The sequence below is a fragment of the Abramis brama genome (assembly GCF_963993115.1).
Source record: "Abramis brama genome assembly, chromosome: 1".
Taxonomy (NCBI): Eukaryota; Metazoa; Chordata; class Actinopteri; order Cypriniformes; family Leuciscidae; genus Abramis; species Abramis brama.
The window spans coordinates 33585937-33600326 of record NC_139963.1 but is presented as its reverse complement, the minus strand read 5'-3'; the positions used below and the strand labels follow the sequence as shown (position 1 = coordinate 33600326).

Here is a 14390-nt window from a genome sequence, read left to right as displayed (position 1 = left end):
TAGTAGTCTTTTGCATCTAACAAACGTTTGCAGTTGATGACGTGCTGTAGCTAGCAAGAGTTCCAACACAGAGAGAGAAAAGACAAAATCACCCAACGTTTTTAATAGTAATTTTTGTATTTTCACAAATCATTAAACAACAAAAACTGAAATGCAGAATCTGTGTTCTTTCTTTAGCAGCACACATGGAATAGAAAATGAAATGTGTATGTACATGTTTATGATGTCATTTCATACAAAGTTAATTCTCTTTTTGGTGCTAAACGGTCATTTATTTTTGCACTGTTTAGATTAATTAATACTGCACAAACGCTATTGAACAACAACGAGGTTGGGATCAGCCATCACGCCACAGTACATCATTATATCAATAGGCTATAATTACTGTAAGTATTGTAGTTAATGCAAAAAAAGTGTCTGAGAAAACAAACAAATAAAAAAAGATGGTCCCAGATTATTATTGTTTTCTGCTCTCTCCAGATCCCATGCTGTTTCAGTGCTAAAAATAACATTAAAGAGGAAAAGTCATTATTAATATAAGTACAGACAATGCTTAAACAATATAGATTAAACAGTAATATTAAATTTTGATTAAATTTTTTAAATTAATATTTAAATTTTATTGTTTCGTGACAATACAATACCTTGAAATCCCAGACAACCATGGCACCATCTAAAGACACACTGCTGAATTTCTCCACCTTGGCCTTCAGCCCTTCCAGAATACATAGTTGGCTACAATAGAAACAAAGTCTTAGCAAACTGCAATTAAATTTCTCTAAAATGTTAGCATAATGCAAAAGATGTTGAAATTAGACCAAAATCTTGTGTGCTTGCAGACGTCAAGCCTTCTATTACGTGATGCTGTTCTGATGCAGACTGCCCAACTCAGTGTCTTCCTCATCAGTCGCTCTTTTGTCCAGATTACGGAAATGCTGCATGGCAGACATGTTGCCCTTGGAGCTCTGCTTGGGAATGTCCACTTTCTTCACAAACTCTAAGCATCCAGGACCCTTGTATGAGAACTGATAAGGGCAACAGTCGTGGCCCTAAGATCAACCACACACATATACACAAATGTTATTTGATCAAAAATACAGTAAAAACAGCAATATTGTGATTTTTTTTTTTTTTTTTTTACAATTTAAAATAACCGATGTAGCCTATATTTAAATCTGTTTTAAAATTTATTTTATTCCTTTGAATGCAAAGCTGAATTTTCAGCATCATTACTCCAGTCTTCAGTGTCACATGATCCTTCAGAAATCATTCTAATATGATGATTTGATGCTCAAGAAACATTTCTTATTATCATCATTATTGTCTTACCGCAGCTACAATCTGAGTCTCACTGACATACAGCAAGCTCAGCAATGGAAGATGTCTTGTTGTCAGCTGAGTAACCCTGCAATGCACAAAATTTCATATGTGGGCAATCTAAAAGTGAATGCTAAAGATCATGCTGTGCATATTATTATTTCAGGCAGTGTTTTTAATACTGTGGATGCATAGAATTCAAGGATATTGAGCATCAAATTATTTTAGTTTGCTTTTCTGTGTATGCATGAAAATGGAGTTTTACTAAGCTAATTGTTATATGTAAATCTTGGTATTACTCTTTTCCCTGTGAGGCGTCTGCTACACTGATGGCGCTGTTGTGGCTAACCCAGGCTAGAGCATCACCAGATGGAGAGAAACAGACACTGTGCACCCAGCCTCCACACTCCTTATACTCCAGAAGCACCTCCCCAAAGGGCATTTTGGATCCCCATGGTGTTGGTCCAGGCCTGTCCTCAATGTCTTTGATATATGCAGAAAAAATTCTATGACAACAAAAAAGACTTATGTTACAAAAAAAAAAAACATTGCGCAGTCTGAATATAATATCATCGCAATAATCAAACCTGCAGTTGAGATCAGCAGAGCCAGCTGCCAGCAGCATGTTGTTGGGATGCCAGTCTAGACTCAGAACGGTGGAGTTAATGGGTTTCTTGATATGCTTACTCAGCCACCTATAGAGGCAATCATGAACATGAGAGCTTATTAAAGCTAGATGAGAGATAATGCATAATAGTCATAGATATATTATAAGCAACAAAAGATATTATACAATCAAGTCTCACCAGTCATTTTCTTTTTCAAAGTAGCACACTGAAATAAGTTTGGCTCCACTTCCAAGAGCAAACTTGTTCTCAAGAGGTGACCACTTGACACATGTGGCAGCTCGATTGATGCGAACCAGCACCAATGTTGGCTTCCAAACCCCATCCTTAAGTGTCCACACATAGGCATTCCTATCGGAGGCACATGTCACTATACGGTTGGACTCTGGGGCCCAATCAATCCCTAAAAGTGAAATCAATTGTTAGTTATGTTCATTTATTATTAAAATCTATATATTAAAAGATTTTAGTGCAACATATTTTATTGTGCGGTTTTAGTAACTGGCAAACTGAAATAGTATCAATTCATTTAGTTTCTAAATGCATGTTATTGATCTTATTGTGAACTATCCATGCGTATGTTTCATTTTTTAAAATTAGTTTTGACCTTGTCCTTCATTCAAAATGTCATAACTTGATCTTAAACCACGCCCCTTTCGTACAATCCACTGCATCCTATTTTTTTTCTTTATCGATAATCTGTTTCGCTGGGATGTACATCATAATATGGAAGAAAAGATCTGTCACTACTTCCATTTCATTGCAACTTTCAAAAAATGCAGAACTCAAACATATAGGCTTGCACCGTTTACAGTGGTTTAGTTCATGCCCTTCATTGGAGCGCCGAGATAATGTGTGTTTTATGGGTCAGTTTCACAGTATCGGATTCGGCAGGTTAATGACTAATGTGGCAGCTATTCTCGTTTGTCTTACCTGTGATTCGCCCACTGTGCTCTGTCAGCACATGAATCTTAATCCATTCCTTTCCTTTCTTCTGGTAAATGTGCACATCATTGGTGTTGGGGCTAAGGGCGATTTCTAATAAAAACAATATTATTAGGATTTGGATTTTTTATACACATAAAATAAACCTGAAAAAATTATATTTTGGAATTTCTTGTAAACAAAAATCCACGTGTAAAGCAACAATATTACAGTAAGTTCATAGCAAAATGCTGCGTACAAATGGAAAAGTGCATGCTTTTCTCCCAAAGACAAGATATTCCTCTGAGTATTTTAATGGATCAAAATGGAACTGCAGGCTGCAACATTAAGCATTTAAAATGTAAACTAGTTTGCTCTTACGTGTTCGGTCTTTGTTCCAGGCATGACAGGACAGAGGCTCCAATCCAAAGCTATAGAGGGACATGTTTCAACAACGAGGCCCTGGAATGCACCACAGGTGTTAGAAAGAGTATGCAATCATAAGAATGTGACTACAAAAGGAAGGCAGAGTGTTGTTGGTTTGGATTACTCAATTCCTCAAATACCCAAATCTTCTTGTTTTAATTTTTCAAAAATATTATAATTTCTCCTCTGAGCCAATAGTCACTTTCAACATATTCATTCAGATGGTACATTGTTACATTTTCCACGATCTAGAATCCTCACCAAAACACAACATTTACACAATTTCAATTTATTTAAATTAATTTTACAGACATGTTACAGTGTTCAGTACTGGAAAAGAGCCACTCTTCATCCAATTCCCATTAAAAATGCCAGTTAAGTTATGGTACACTGGTATGACTGAGCAGTGATTACAGATTTGCACAGCAAACAACATAACCTTACCCTACCTGACTTTGGACAATTGACTATGCCCTCACCTTTCTCTTTTCCTCTCTTTTGCTAGATAGTGTTATGTCCTCTATCCTTGAGCTGGAGAGCTTTAGGAAGGCTATGTTCGTGGACTCTGGGCAGTCGACACGAATGAGATTGAGCAGTGGCAGGAAGGGCTGCAGAGGCAGCAGGGAGGAGATAAGAGAGGGTGTGTTTTTATGTTCTGATATAGGCACCTGGCCTGTGCAGTCTTATCCTCAGCATTAAAGTCACCATGAAATCAAAATAGACAACTCATATTTTTTATGGAATATTGCAGTGTTTATTATAAATTATTTTTTTTATTTTTTTTAAATGCATGTTTCCTTGAAATCTTTAATCAAAATAATTTCCGCTCCCTGTTGCAAAAACATCTCTGATGACCTGTTTACATGACATCACAACAATAGCAATAATAATTTAAAAAAAGTGTATTATGATTGTCAAAACATTTTAGTAACTAAACAATTTTATTAGGTTTAGTGACAACATGCTACAATGTTTACATGGTACAATTTCTGGTAAGCTACGTTTTTTTAATATTGCTTGACACAAATTTCACAATTTCAATTCAATTCTTGTGATTTGATTCAATATTGACTCATTTGGATAAATATTACTTAGCCTAAACAAGATAGGCGTTAATTTTTCTCAAGAAAAAACAACAAAAACTCTCACCTATGCTGTAAACATAGAGAGCCCTATCAGCTGGTAGTATTTAAGGTTAAAAATAACTCGTTTTTTATTATAATAACAACTTTATTTAATGATATAAGTAAAAATATAATATATATTTTTAAAATAATAGTAGTAATAATAGTAGTACATTTTAGTAGTGCACATAGGCCTATTTAGCAAAATACTTTCTATAGCTCTTTTTTTCTAGCCAACTAACGTACTATAGTATTATAGTCTATATTGTAATTATATGTATATATTATATGCCTATATTATGGTCATTACATGGCTTTCCTGAGGTAAAATAGTGACCTGTTTTAGTGACCTCTTTCCGCGGTTGAAAAACACTGATTGATCGATATTATGTATGAGGAATATACATTTCGGTAAGTTGTAGCCTACTGTATCTTTCAACATTGTTCATTTGTGTCTATTTAGCCTACTATTAGCTAGTAGAGATGATCGGTTCACGTGCCGCTTGAACTGAGGCGCGGATTTGTCACATCACATTTACAAGCGCCAAAACGATATTGTTTGAATTTCGTAATAGAATTGACAGAATCTGAGAGCTGAATTGTTTTTTATATTGTAAATAACCTGCTCTGTCTTGTCTGTCGGTCTGGAGCCCCTAAAGCAGGGTTCCTCAAACTCGGTCCTGGAGGGCCACTGTCCTGCACAGTTTAGCTCCAACCCTGATCAAACACATCTGTGAGTTTCTAGTGATCCTGAAGACATTGATTAGCTTGCTCCGGTGTGTTTGATCAGTGTTGGAGCTAAACTCTGCAGGACAGCGGCCCTCCAGGACCGAGTTTGAGGAACCCTGCCCTAAAGGGACGTGGTGGTGGAAATATTTTTAAGTTGGGAGAATTTTTTTTTTTTCAAATCTTTTGCGTTCCCACGCAAAACCTGTTTTGAGCTCGGACAGACACTTCCTGTTTAATGTCCCGCTGGCAGTGTTTCAGAGCTCCGTACGTTAATGGGGCGTCTCATAGTGTTTGAACTTGGACTCAAATATAAAGAAATGCGGTCAGTGCTTAACTCAAGGAGTTCAGTGAACCTGTGGACCTCATTACCAGTGATGATGTGCTAAGTGAAGTGGTTTAGTTGAAGTCAAGAATGCATTCATGTAGGCCTATTTTAAGGGGGAGTAATGTACGTTAGGCCTAACGTTAATAATATTAGTCAACCATTCAGATGCACATATCGGTCGACCTAATCCTAATATTGCGGGGATTACGTGCCCCCTCAATGTCAGTGGTGGTTATGACCCTGGTTGAATAAGGACAACGCAGGCTTGGGTTTATGCACAGACCATTTAACCTTTTCAGCTGTCATCAGATCCAAATCACACAGGGTCACAGTGTTTTTTTTGTTTAAATGTCACTGCCGGATGACTGTAAGATATGATTTAAACTCTTAGCGCGTGTAGCACATTATGTGCAGCGGAATGTAATAAACTAGCTGGTTGATAAACTCGATCTCATCGAAATACAAAAACAAGCACTTGCCCTTTAAGGTTGTGAGGAGTAACGGGTTTCCCAGATCGAGGCGCATTGACGTCAATCGTTGTTTGTGATTGGTCATAACCTTTTCCGGTGAGGCATCCATCCATCCAAGGACTGTGGGAAAGCCAGTGTAAAAGAGTAAAACACGTCGACAAACTCAACGAAGCGTCTCAGGTATGAATATTTAAAGGTGGAGGTCTTCGCTGTAACGTTTGTTGATATCGATGTGTGAGTCGACCGGCTCGTAGAGAGAGGTTACTGTAATGCCGTCGGCTTCCGTTGTTGTGAAAATGTAGCTTGCAAGATGGCGTATTTTGCTGCTTGACAAAACTGGTTACAGATAACACAGATCTGCAGGGTTACGCTGTTTAACTTTTAAACACGCGCTAAATGGCGTGTACTTGCATCGGCATGTGTTTTCTGCGCTAAAATGATGTTATGTTCACATGAGCGAATAGCATTATATTGTGAGATGCCTGTGGGGATGTGAACTGCGCATTTTATGAGCTCAGGCGCCCGGACAGGGACCAGGGACCACCGCATACCTGACAAAATGCAACACTTTCTGATTATTTACATGGTAGCTGAGAGACATAGCTGACTGTTTTTGTTTTTACTGGATTTTCTAGTCTAGATATGTAGCATGTGCGAAGTTTGGGAGCCATGTTAGCCGTTTAACTTGTTTCACTTTGACAGCACCTCCTCTGAAAGTGTTTTAATGGATTATTGGTTTGCAGCAATATGTCTATTTATTAGCACTGGTAGTTTGTTTTTTAGGTTATGATCACGAGGTCACATGGTCAAGGAAGACCTGGTAATATAAGGGAATTTTAAAATGTCAACTGTTAGGCCAGGATAAGTCATGGAATTGAATAAAATCTTGATCATTTAAATTTGTTTTAAGGTATTTTATTCAGTTGGAATTTCATCAGTTGGGAAATTCTCTTTGTGAGTCCAATCTTTTCAAAAATATTTTTTATATCCCATAATTGCAGATGACTGGAAATGTTAAATGGTTAAAATATGTGGGAATATTGTAACACTGTAACACATGGTTGCGATTTGAATTCACAGAATTATTTACTTGTACTGTTGACAGGATTGTTGGAGATGATTTTAACCAGAGGAATATCTACACATGATCTGATAACGAGAGCACACTTGTGTGTGTGTGTGGCCTGGTAAACCCTACATTATGGGGACAAACTTTGTGTCCCCACAAATATGTTAATATCTGAAATCCTTGTCCTTGTGGGGACATTTTTGGTCCCCATGACAAAAAACTAAGTGATGCTTTTTGAAAATGTAAAAATGCAGAAAGTTTTCATTGATTGGTAGGTTTAGGGTTAGTGTAATGGGATAGAATATACAGTTTGTACAGTATAAAAATCAATATGTCTATGGAAAGTCACCATAAAACATGAAAACGCAGTGTGTGTGTGTTTAAAGAAGATACAGAATCCAGAATGCTTGACAACTGTATGCAGCTCATACCATGACTTATCCATACAAATATATTAGATGCATGATTTTAAGAATTTCCATAACAATGTGGTATGCACAGGAGAAAATATTTGCCTTCATGTCTTTAGTCAAAATCTGACAATTTGCTTCTCCCTGGAATGACATTCCTTCTATGATGACGTTAGTTTGAAGGAATTTCGAGAACGTCCTTTAACCATCTCCCTCCACGTGTCAGTCGGCTACAAGCTCGAGATGGTGAGGAGGTGTGCTAAAATCAAGTCCCGCCCTCTGTATGTCACAAGTTGTTGTTTGTCACAACAGTTGTTTGCAACTTCTGGTTCATGAGGACTTCACAATGAAATTAATGAATTGCACTCATGGCATTACACTACTCTGATAACTCTTCACATTTCACTATAAAACTAGTTGGTCTAATGACATTTAGCTAAGGTTTGGATTTGCTCCGGATTTCTTGGGTTTCATAAGCTGATGTGAATTGCATGTTTCAGGTCAGCAGGTCACCATGGCGTCCAGCAGTACGAGCAGTGAAGAAGAGAGGAGCTTGCGGGAGTGTGAGCGCTACGTGCAGAAGCACAACATCCAGCAGCTGCTGAAGGAATGCATTGTGCAGCTGTGCACCGTCAGGCCTGAGAGGCCCATGCTTTTCCTCAAAGAGTGCTTCGAGAGGCTTGAGAAGGTTAGTCGTTTTCTTTGGAGTAAAACCACATAGGCTTAGACTCTTTACAGATGTTCTTTACTCTTGAAAAGTGAGTTTCAGTGCCGTGAACAAAGTTTATGTCTATCAGGAGGAAGCTAAACAGATCAGCAACCAGCAGAAGTCGAGCTCTCGCTCAGACTCCCGAGAAGATGAGGTCTCTCCTCCCATGAATCCTGTAGTTAAGGGCCGACGGCGCCGCGGTGCCATCAGCGCAGAGGTCTACACTGAGGAAGATGCAGCTTCCTATGTCAGAAAGGTAACTAGCTTCTTACTTTTTCCTAGAAATTTGTATTTGAAATCAGAACTTGTTGCATTTACATGTCATTCTTTCAAAATTTACGTCATTCTTTCAAATTAATATTATTGGCATGCTGAATTCTACTTTCCCTGCAGTTGCTGTTTACTTAGAAAACTTTCTGTTTTTACAGGTCATTCCTAAAGACTACAAAACTATGGCTGCCCTTGCTAAAGCGATTGAAAAGAATGTGCTTTTTGCCCATCTTGATGACAACGAAAGAAGGTAACAAATTTAGTTTTTGAATAGTAGATTGAATTATTTAGTTTAACTAATAAAGTATTTCATTTACTGAAAACAACTTATTTTTACTCTTCACAGTGACATATTTGACGCTATGTTCTCAGTCACCTACATTGCAGGAGAGACTGTCATTCAACAAGGTTAGGCTTCTTTTGAGGAGGAGCTGATTGTGTAAAAATGGAAAGAACATTTAGACTAATATATTGTGCTTCTAATTTCAGGGGATGAGGGTGACAATTTTTATGTTATTGATCAAGGTGAAATGGATGTAAGTGAAATTCTAAATTGATGTTGAATACATGTTTTTTAAATTGTATAGAGTTATTAAAGTGCCCCTATTATGCTTTTTCAAATATTACCTTTCATGTAGTGTGTAATATAGCTGTTTGTGAATGTAAAAGGTCTGCAAAATTTTAAAGATCAAAGTTCACAACAAATAAAGTTATTGTAAAGATTTTGATTCTGAACTGCCGAAACGTGTCGTCAGTCTCACTTCCTGTTACAAATCCATGTTACAATGTAACACATTTGCATAATGCCAGCCTATGATCTTCATTAGCTGCCTGCGAACAACGTCTAATTAGTACTTTGACGTGCCATCAAACTGTAGTTGTAGCTGAAGCCTGGAAGAGTTTGGTTCATGTTGTTCATGCACTTCAAAGGATGAGGATTCAGGCTCAAATTGACACGGTAAAACCAACACCATGATTACTGTTTGTATCACTGTATATACAAGTGCTGAGGAAGCCTCCAGAGCTGAAGTTCAGATATGGTAATAGGCGTTTTGTTTCTGAGGGTTTAGAAAGCCTGAATCTTTGAACAAACCGTTTTCAGACTCTTTGAGAAATTAGGTAATGTGCAATGTATATTATGAGAAAATAAAGTGTTTGACCTTTGGTGCTATTGTAGGAGACCTCCAAAACACAGTTAGGATCCTTTAAATTAGCATAACAGGGGCTCTTTAACATTTGGAATGATAATGACTGAGATATTCATAAGCACTGTTGTTTTTGATAGGTGTACGTCAACAACGAGTGGGTGACCAGTATTGGAGAGGGTGGCAGTTTTGGTGAGCTGGCTTTAATCTACGGCACTCCCAGAGCTGCCACTGTCAGAGCAAAAACTAACGTCAAGCTGTGGGGAATTGACAGAGACAGCTACAGGAGAATACTCATGGTTAGTACACTATTTAACTGATAATTGCATGGTATGATATTATACAAACAACTTCTACTTTTTAATTTTGAAGTGTTTTGTGATTTATATATTTTTTTTATCATTTGTTATTTTTACCGGTCTTGTATTTTATAAAATGGCCACATTTTCTTTCTCCTGCTTAACTTTTTTTTTTTTATTCTGTGTTTAGGGAAGTACTCTAAGAAAGAGAAAAATGTATGAGGAATTCCTTAGCAAGGTCTCCATTTTGGGTGAGTTTAATGCATTTCTTTTTAGGTTATGTATATTTGCAGGCTTGTTTTCATAGTAAACTGTGTAAAAAACAAAACATAGCATTTGCTTTTTGTGGTAGTGTAATGCAGCTCAATAATGCTATAAGCAAATCTTGTGAAGTGCTCAGTGATGACATTCTAACATCCTGTGAGCAGAGTCTCTGGATAAATGGGAACGGTTGACGGTTGCTGACGCTCTCGAGACAGTCCAGTTTGAAGATGGCCAGAAGATTGTTGTGCAGGGTCAACCGGGAGATGAGTTTTTCATTATCCTTGAGGTAGCTTTCCATGCTCTTTTTTTACACTGTTCTCATCAACAAGTCTTTGTTAATTAGAGTCATGTGGTTTTGTATACTTTTTTTTATCTTCACATTTATGCACAATTACAAGCACAAGTAAATAATGAGATCGTCATGGGAGAATAGATGTATTGATTTAGACTTGTGTCTTCAGGGCTCGGCAGCAGTCCTGCAGCGGCGGTCGGAGAATGAGGAATTTGTGGAGGTCGGAAGACTCGCACCATCTGACTACTTTGGTAAATGTGTTTTTCTTTACTCTCTGGAAAGCTTATCCCAGTCATCTCCCAGAAATTCTTTTGTTAATGTAATTACAAATTAACCGCTTTTCCACTGTCGGGCCAGTGCGAGCCAGGGCTAACAACGTGCTGGCGGGGCCAATAGCCTCGGACCTCAAGCGCCAAGCTGCGTTTCCACTGTCGGGCCAGTAGACCCGCAGCGCTACCTTGAGTCTTTACTTAAAGACTCTGCTGAACACTTTACTTAAAGACACTGCCGAGGACGGTCCTAAGCCCGCCTGCATCATGTATGATTTGTCTACGTTCTTCAAGCAGTCTCTGGTATTTTCCATAATCATATACGTATTTATTATTGCAATGGTTAGCATAAGTAGCCTTTAGCATCGCATAAATATATTTCTGCATCATAAGGTGATCAGAATCACCATCAGATCGCAATCGGAAGTTATTTCAGACTCTCGCTGGTGTCTGAAAGTGAGTTTTGAGCTGAATTTTTTTTTTAATGTCTTAAATGTTGAGGTTAGCTGATAGTCTGGTATTATAACATGGGAAATGAGCGGTGGCGTTGACCCTCACTTGACTCAGGGAAACTCCGCCTTTGTTCAAGCCCCAGTTGGCCCACTTTGGACCAAGGTATTCGCCGGGCCAAAAAACCCTGGCCGTTGGAGGAAGCCCCAGAAGTGGCAGTGGAAACACGACTGGCCCTGGCACGCACTAGTGGCGCGACAGTGGCCCAACAGCTATTGACTCCATTAGCGCACCTTAATGTGTTTGTTTCTCTGTTGCTCTTTTCTGATTTCCCTCCATGTGTTTCATCAGGTGAGATCGCTCTGCTCATGAACCGGCCTCGTGCTGCCACCGTGGTTGCTCGCGGCCCTCTGAAGTGCGTAAAACTTGACCGCCCCAGGTTCGAACGCGTGCTCGGCCCCTGCTCAGATATCCTGAAGAGAAACATACAGCAGTACAACAGCTTCGTGTCTCTGTCGGTCTGAGGCACACTAGGCTCTTACCTCCTCAATTGCAGGGTCCACCAATGCAAATTTGCTTTATTTTCTTACTTTTCTTTACGCATTTTCCAACACCCAGGTGCCCATTCACTTCAGTGTTCTCTCTCTGTCTGTCTGTCTGGTTTTTTCGATTTGTGCCGTACCCTGTCGCATTTGTATCCATCCTAGATTTACCATAAGGCTGATTGTTAGTTTTGCCTGAGAAACGAGCCAGTCGTTGTGCCACAGATGCCTGTCACGTGAACAGATGTTGAAATAACAAGGTCTGTCGGGATTTTCTCTTGCGTCCAAATTGCTTCATGTTTCTGTATAACAGTGTTTGGAATGGAAGGAAAACAGTGGCAGGACTGATATTCATGTAGTGTATTTACTCAGTATATAAGGATGTATCTTAATTGAGCCATCAAGTTTCAGATTCAGTTTTCCCGCATTAATTTCAAGCGTTTGAATATAGGGAAGCCAAAGGCATAAATCCATGTGTGTTATATTGTTTTCTTGGGGGTACTGAAGTTAAAATGTCACTGTGTTTATCATGGTGATCAGCTTTGCTCTTTTATTGTTATAGCTGCACATATATAGTGTATGTAAAAGATTATATATTAGAAGTAAATGACCATAACCATATTTTTTTGCACAGTTTTATATATATATATATATATATATATATATATATATAAATGCTTTATATACACCTGCTGTATTTCATTGTGGCATTTGATCCCTTTGCATTGGGCTTTTTTCATTTTCCTTTGGGCGTTTTGCTATACACACAGGCTTGCTCTGGACTCTTATTTAGAACAGACCAGGATTAGTTAAATCTCCTTTTAAAGTTGTTTTTTCTTTTCTTTTTTCTTTTCTTTTTTCTATCGCATTTTCTCCCTTCTGAAATGCCACATGCTGCAAATGCTTTTATTTGTTTGTTTCCCCCACACAAAGGCCGTGTAATCTTATTTTATTCAACATTGTGTTTATGGCGGATACAGAAAAGATATTATATTTGTATGTTTTGTGTAATTGTTAAGAAGAGTTACAGAAATGTAATGGTTAATGAAATCTGAAGCTTTGTTGACTGAGTATGTGAGGATCCTCCTCAACAGGAAGTAACTACTTGGTGAGCTCCTTGACCCACTAAGATCCCATTAGGGTTTCTCTCGCGATTAGTGTATGCGAACTGCTTCGAAACCCCAAATGTCTTTTTTTATTTATTTTTTTAACTGAAATAGTCTGGTTAATAAACAGGGCAGGTCTGAGAAAAACTGTTTTTCAAATAATCACTGTTGTTTTTAGAGTTGAGATTTAGTCCTTTTCACTGTTGAGATTTAGATTATTCACCTTACCTATATAGTCAAATGAAAGTCTTAAAACAGGGACAGTATTTGCCGCTTGTGTTGAGTTCATGGTGTCTGTATGCCATCAGGGTTGGGATCCATCAAATGTTTGGAAATCGATTTGCGATCCGCTACTGCCACCACCTTAATCTCAATCAGATATTGTTCTTCGAGTTCTCCGAGTTGTGTTTTACTGGGTGGTACAATAGTGTTAACAGTTACTGAAGGTAGATTTTAATTATCGCACAGAGATACTCTTGTATTATTTGGAAATAACTGATGTGAATTTTATTTTTGTTTTCCACACATCTTGTGTTATGTAATTACAGATATCCAGCTCATGTTATTGAAAGCAAATTTGGGTTTTGAAAAGTGCCTGATTTCTTTACTTTCATAATGCAAAGCCAACAGACATTTTCTTGTAGTTATTTTCCCCCTAATATATCCATTAATATTCTATTAGCTTGTCACCTGTATTATTTGTAATCTACAATGTTTTATTTCATCTGTATATCCAGATCCTCTGAGCAGTGTAATTTATTCAGACTTAAAGCTCCAGTAATTAAGAGTTTGCACAGAACTGTCCCAAAATTGCTGTTAATTGAAGAAAGATATTATATAGATATTATAAAGAAAGACTTATATTTAGTGTGTTTGTTTTTATCTTCAATATCTGACTCTGTCCTATTAACCACATGGGAGAATTGTTTTCACTTTACTCTGACGTTGATTTGAGAGCCTTACAGCATGTCAGTGCAGATGTCTAGGAAAATAAGATGTTTTCTGACATTCACAGATTTCTGCCCCTCTAGACTAGAATTTCAGAATCAGTCAAATCTTGGTGCTGTAGCTTTAAAAACACAGAATTTGCACCCATAATTACAGGGGATTCCAAATAGCCTTTTGATTAACCGTTCCACTGTCTTTTCAATGAGTGGTTTATGCCTTATGATGGGGTTGAATAAATGAACATGTTGAAATTATATATTATTATGAGTCCTTAATGTTAAACTGTGACACCCGAAGGTAGGCAAAGAATTGCGGATTAGTCTACTTGTTATTGCTCATATATGCATTGGTCTGTTCATTTAACTTCAAAAAGTAAATCCCTTGTTTTCTGTAAAATGCATCATTGATGTTTATTGTAATTCTCTCCCCTTTATGAGTGGATTAAATGATTTTGTTCCTCTGCAAATTTTCTGCTTACCTTTTTTATTATGATTTTTTTTATTTTTTTTTAACAACTTCAGGCCATGTTTCTTGAAGATCATTCAGTGGTCACTGGAAATGTGTTTGTATTGGCAACCTCTACCCCCTTTTTTTTCGTACTAGCCTGCTTTTCATTCCCTGGTTGTGACTGCCAATTGTGTTTTCTTCTGGAGTTTTCAGTAAAATTGTGTTCTAG

The 14390-nt window shown here is 37.8% G+C and overlaps 2 protein-coding genes across 5 annotated transcripts; one reads left to right on the top strand and one right to left on the bottom strand.

Moving 5' to 3' along the window:
• Positions 1-88: 88 nt before the first annotated feature.
• LOC311084092 (actin-related protein 2/3 complex subunit 1A) lies at positions 89-11509 on the bottom strand. 3 transcript variants are annotated; one of them, XM_084115946.1, is made up of 10 exons: positions 11412-11509; positions 3249-3329; positions 2877-2981; positions 2124-2346; positions 1905-2012; positions 1617-1823; positions 1330-1405; positions 859-1049; positions 645-735; positions 89-499 (listed from the first exon to the last, which is right to left on the bottom strand). In XM_084115946.1, the coding sequence occupies exons 2-10, from the start codon at positions 3310-3312 to the stop codon at positions 494-496; spliced, it is 1071 nt and encodes a 356-aa protein (XP_083972072.1). In that variant the 5' UTR covers positions 3313-3329; positions 11412-11509; the 3' UTR covers positions 89-493. The 3 variants fall into 3 exon arrangements, with proteins under 3 accessions (XP_083972072.1, XP_083972071.1, XP_083972070.1); XM_084115945.1 differs by lacking the exon at positions 11412-11509 and adding an exon at positions 5951-6084; XM_084115944.1 differs by lacking the exon at positions 11412-11509 and adding an exon at positions 3773-3917.
• prkar1aa (protein kinase, cAMP-dependent, regulatory, type I, alpha (tissue specific extinguisher 1) a) lies at positions 5999-11791 on the top strand. Of its 2 annotated transcripts, none has more exons than XM_084115913.1 (11): positions 5999-6121; positions 7921-8108; positions 8218-8385; positions 8558-8649; positions 8746-8807; positions 8889-8935; positions 9685-9843; positions 10034-10094; positions 10272-10393; positions 10569-10650; positions 11470-11791. In XM_084115913.1, the coding sequence occupies exons 2-11, from the start codon at positions 7935-7937 to the stop codon at positions 11640-11642; spliced, it is 1140 nt and encodes a 379-aa protein (XP_083972039.1). In that variant the 5' UTR covers positions 5999-6121; positions 7921-7934; the 3' UTR covers positions 11643-11791. The 2 variants fall into 2 exon arrangements, with proteins under 2 accessions (XP_083972039.1, XP_083972040.1); XM_084115914.1 differs by having other exon boundaries at positions 6020-6121; positions 7929-8108.
• Positions 11792-14390: the final 2599 nt, after the last annotated feature.

Coding starts and splice junctions, on each gene's coding strand:
- LOC311084092 (XM_084115946.1), bottom strand. CDS start 3,312: ATGTCCCTCTATAGCTTTGGATTGGAGCCTCTGTCCTGTCATGCCTGG. Junction 2,982..3,248: donor CTGGAACAAAGACCGAACAC/GTAAGAGCAAAC, acceptor TGTTTTTATTAG/AAATCGCCCTTAGCCCCAAC. Junction 2,347..2,876: donor GCACAGTGGGCGAATCACAG/GTAAGACAAACG, acceptor TTTCACTTTTAG/GGATTGATTGGGCCCCAGAG.
- prkar1aa (XM_084115913.1), top strand. CDS start 7,935: ATGGCGTCCAGCAGTACGAGCAGTGAAGAAGAGAGGAGCTTGCGGGAG. Junction 8,650..8,745: donor CTTGATGACAACGAAAGAAG/GTAACAAATTTA, acceptor TACTCTTCACAG/TGACATATTTGACGCTATGT. Junction 10,394..10,568: donor AGTTTTTCATTATCCTTGAG/GTAGCTTTCCAT, acceptor TTGTGTCTTCAG/GGCTCGGCAGCAGTCCTGCA.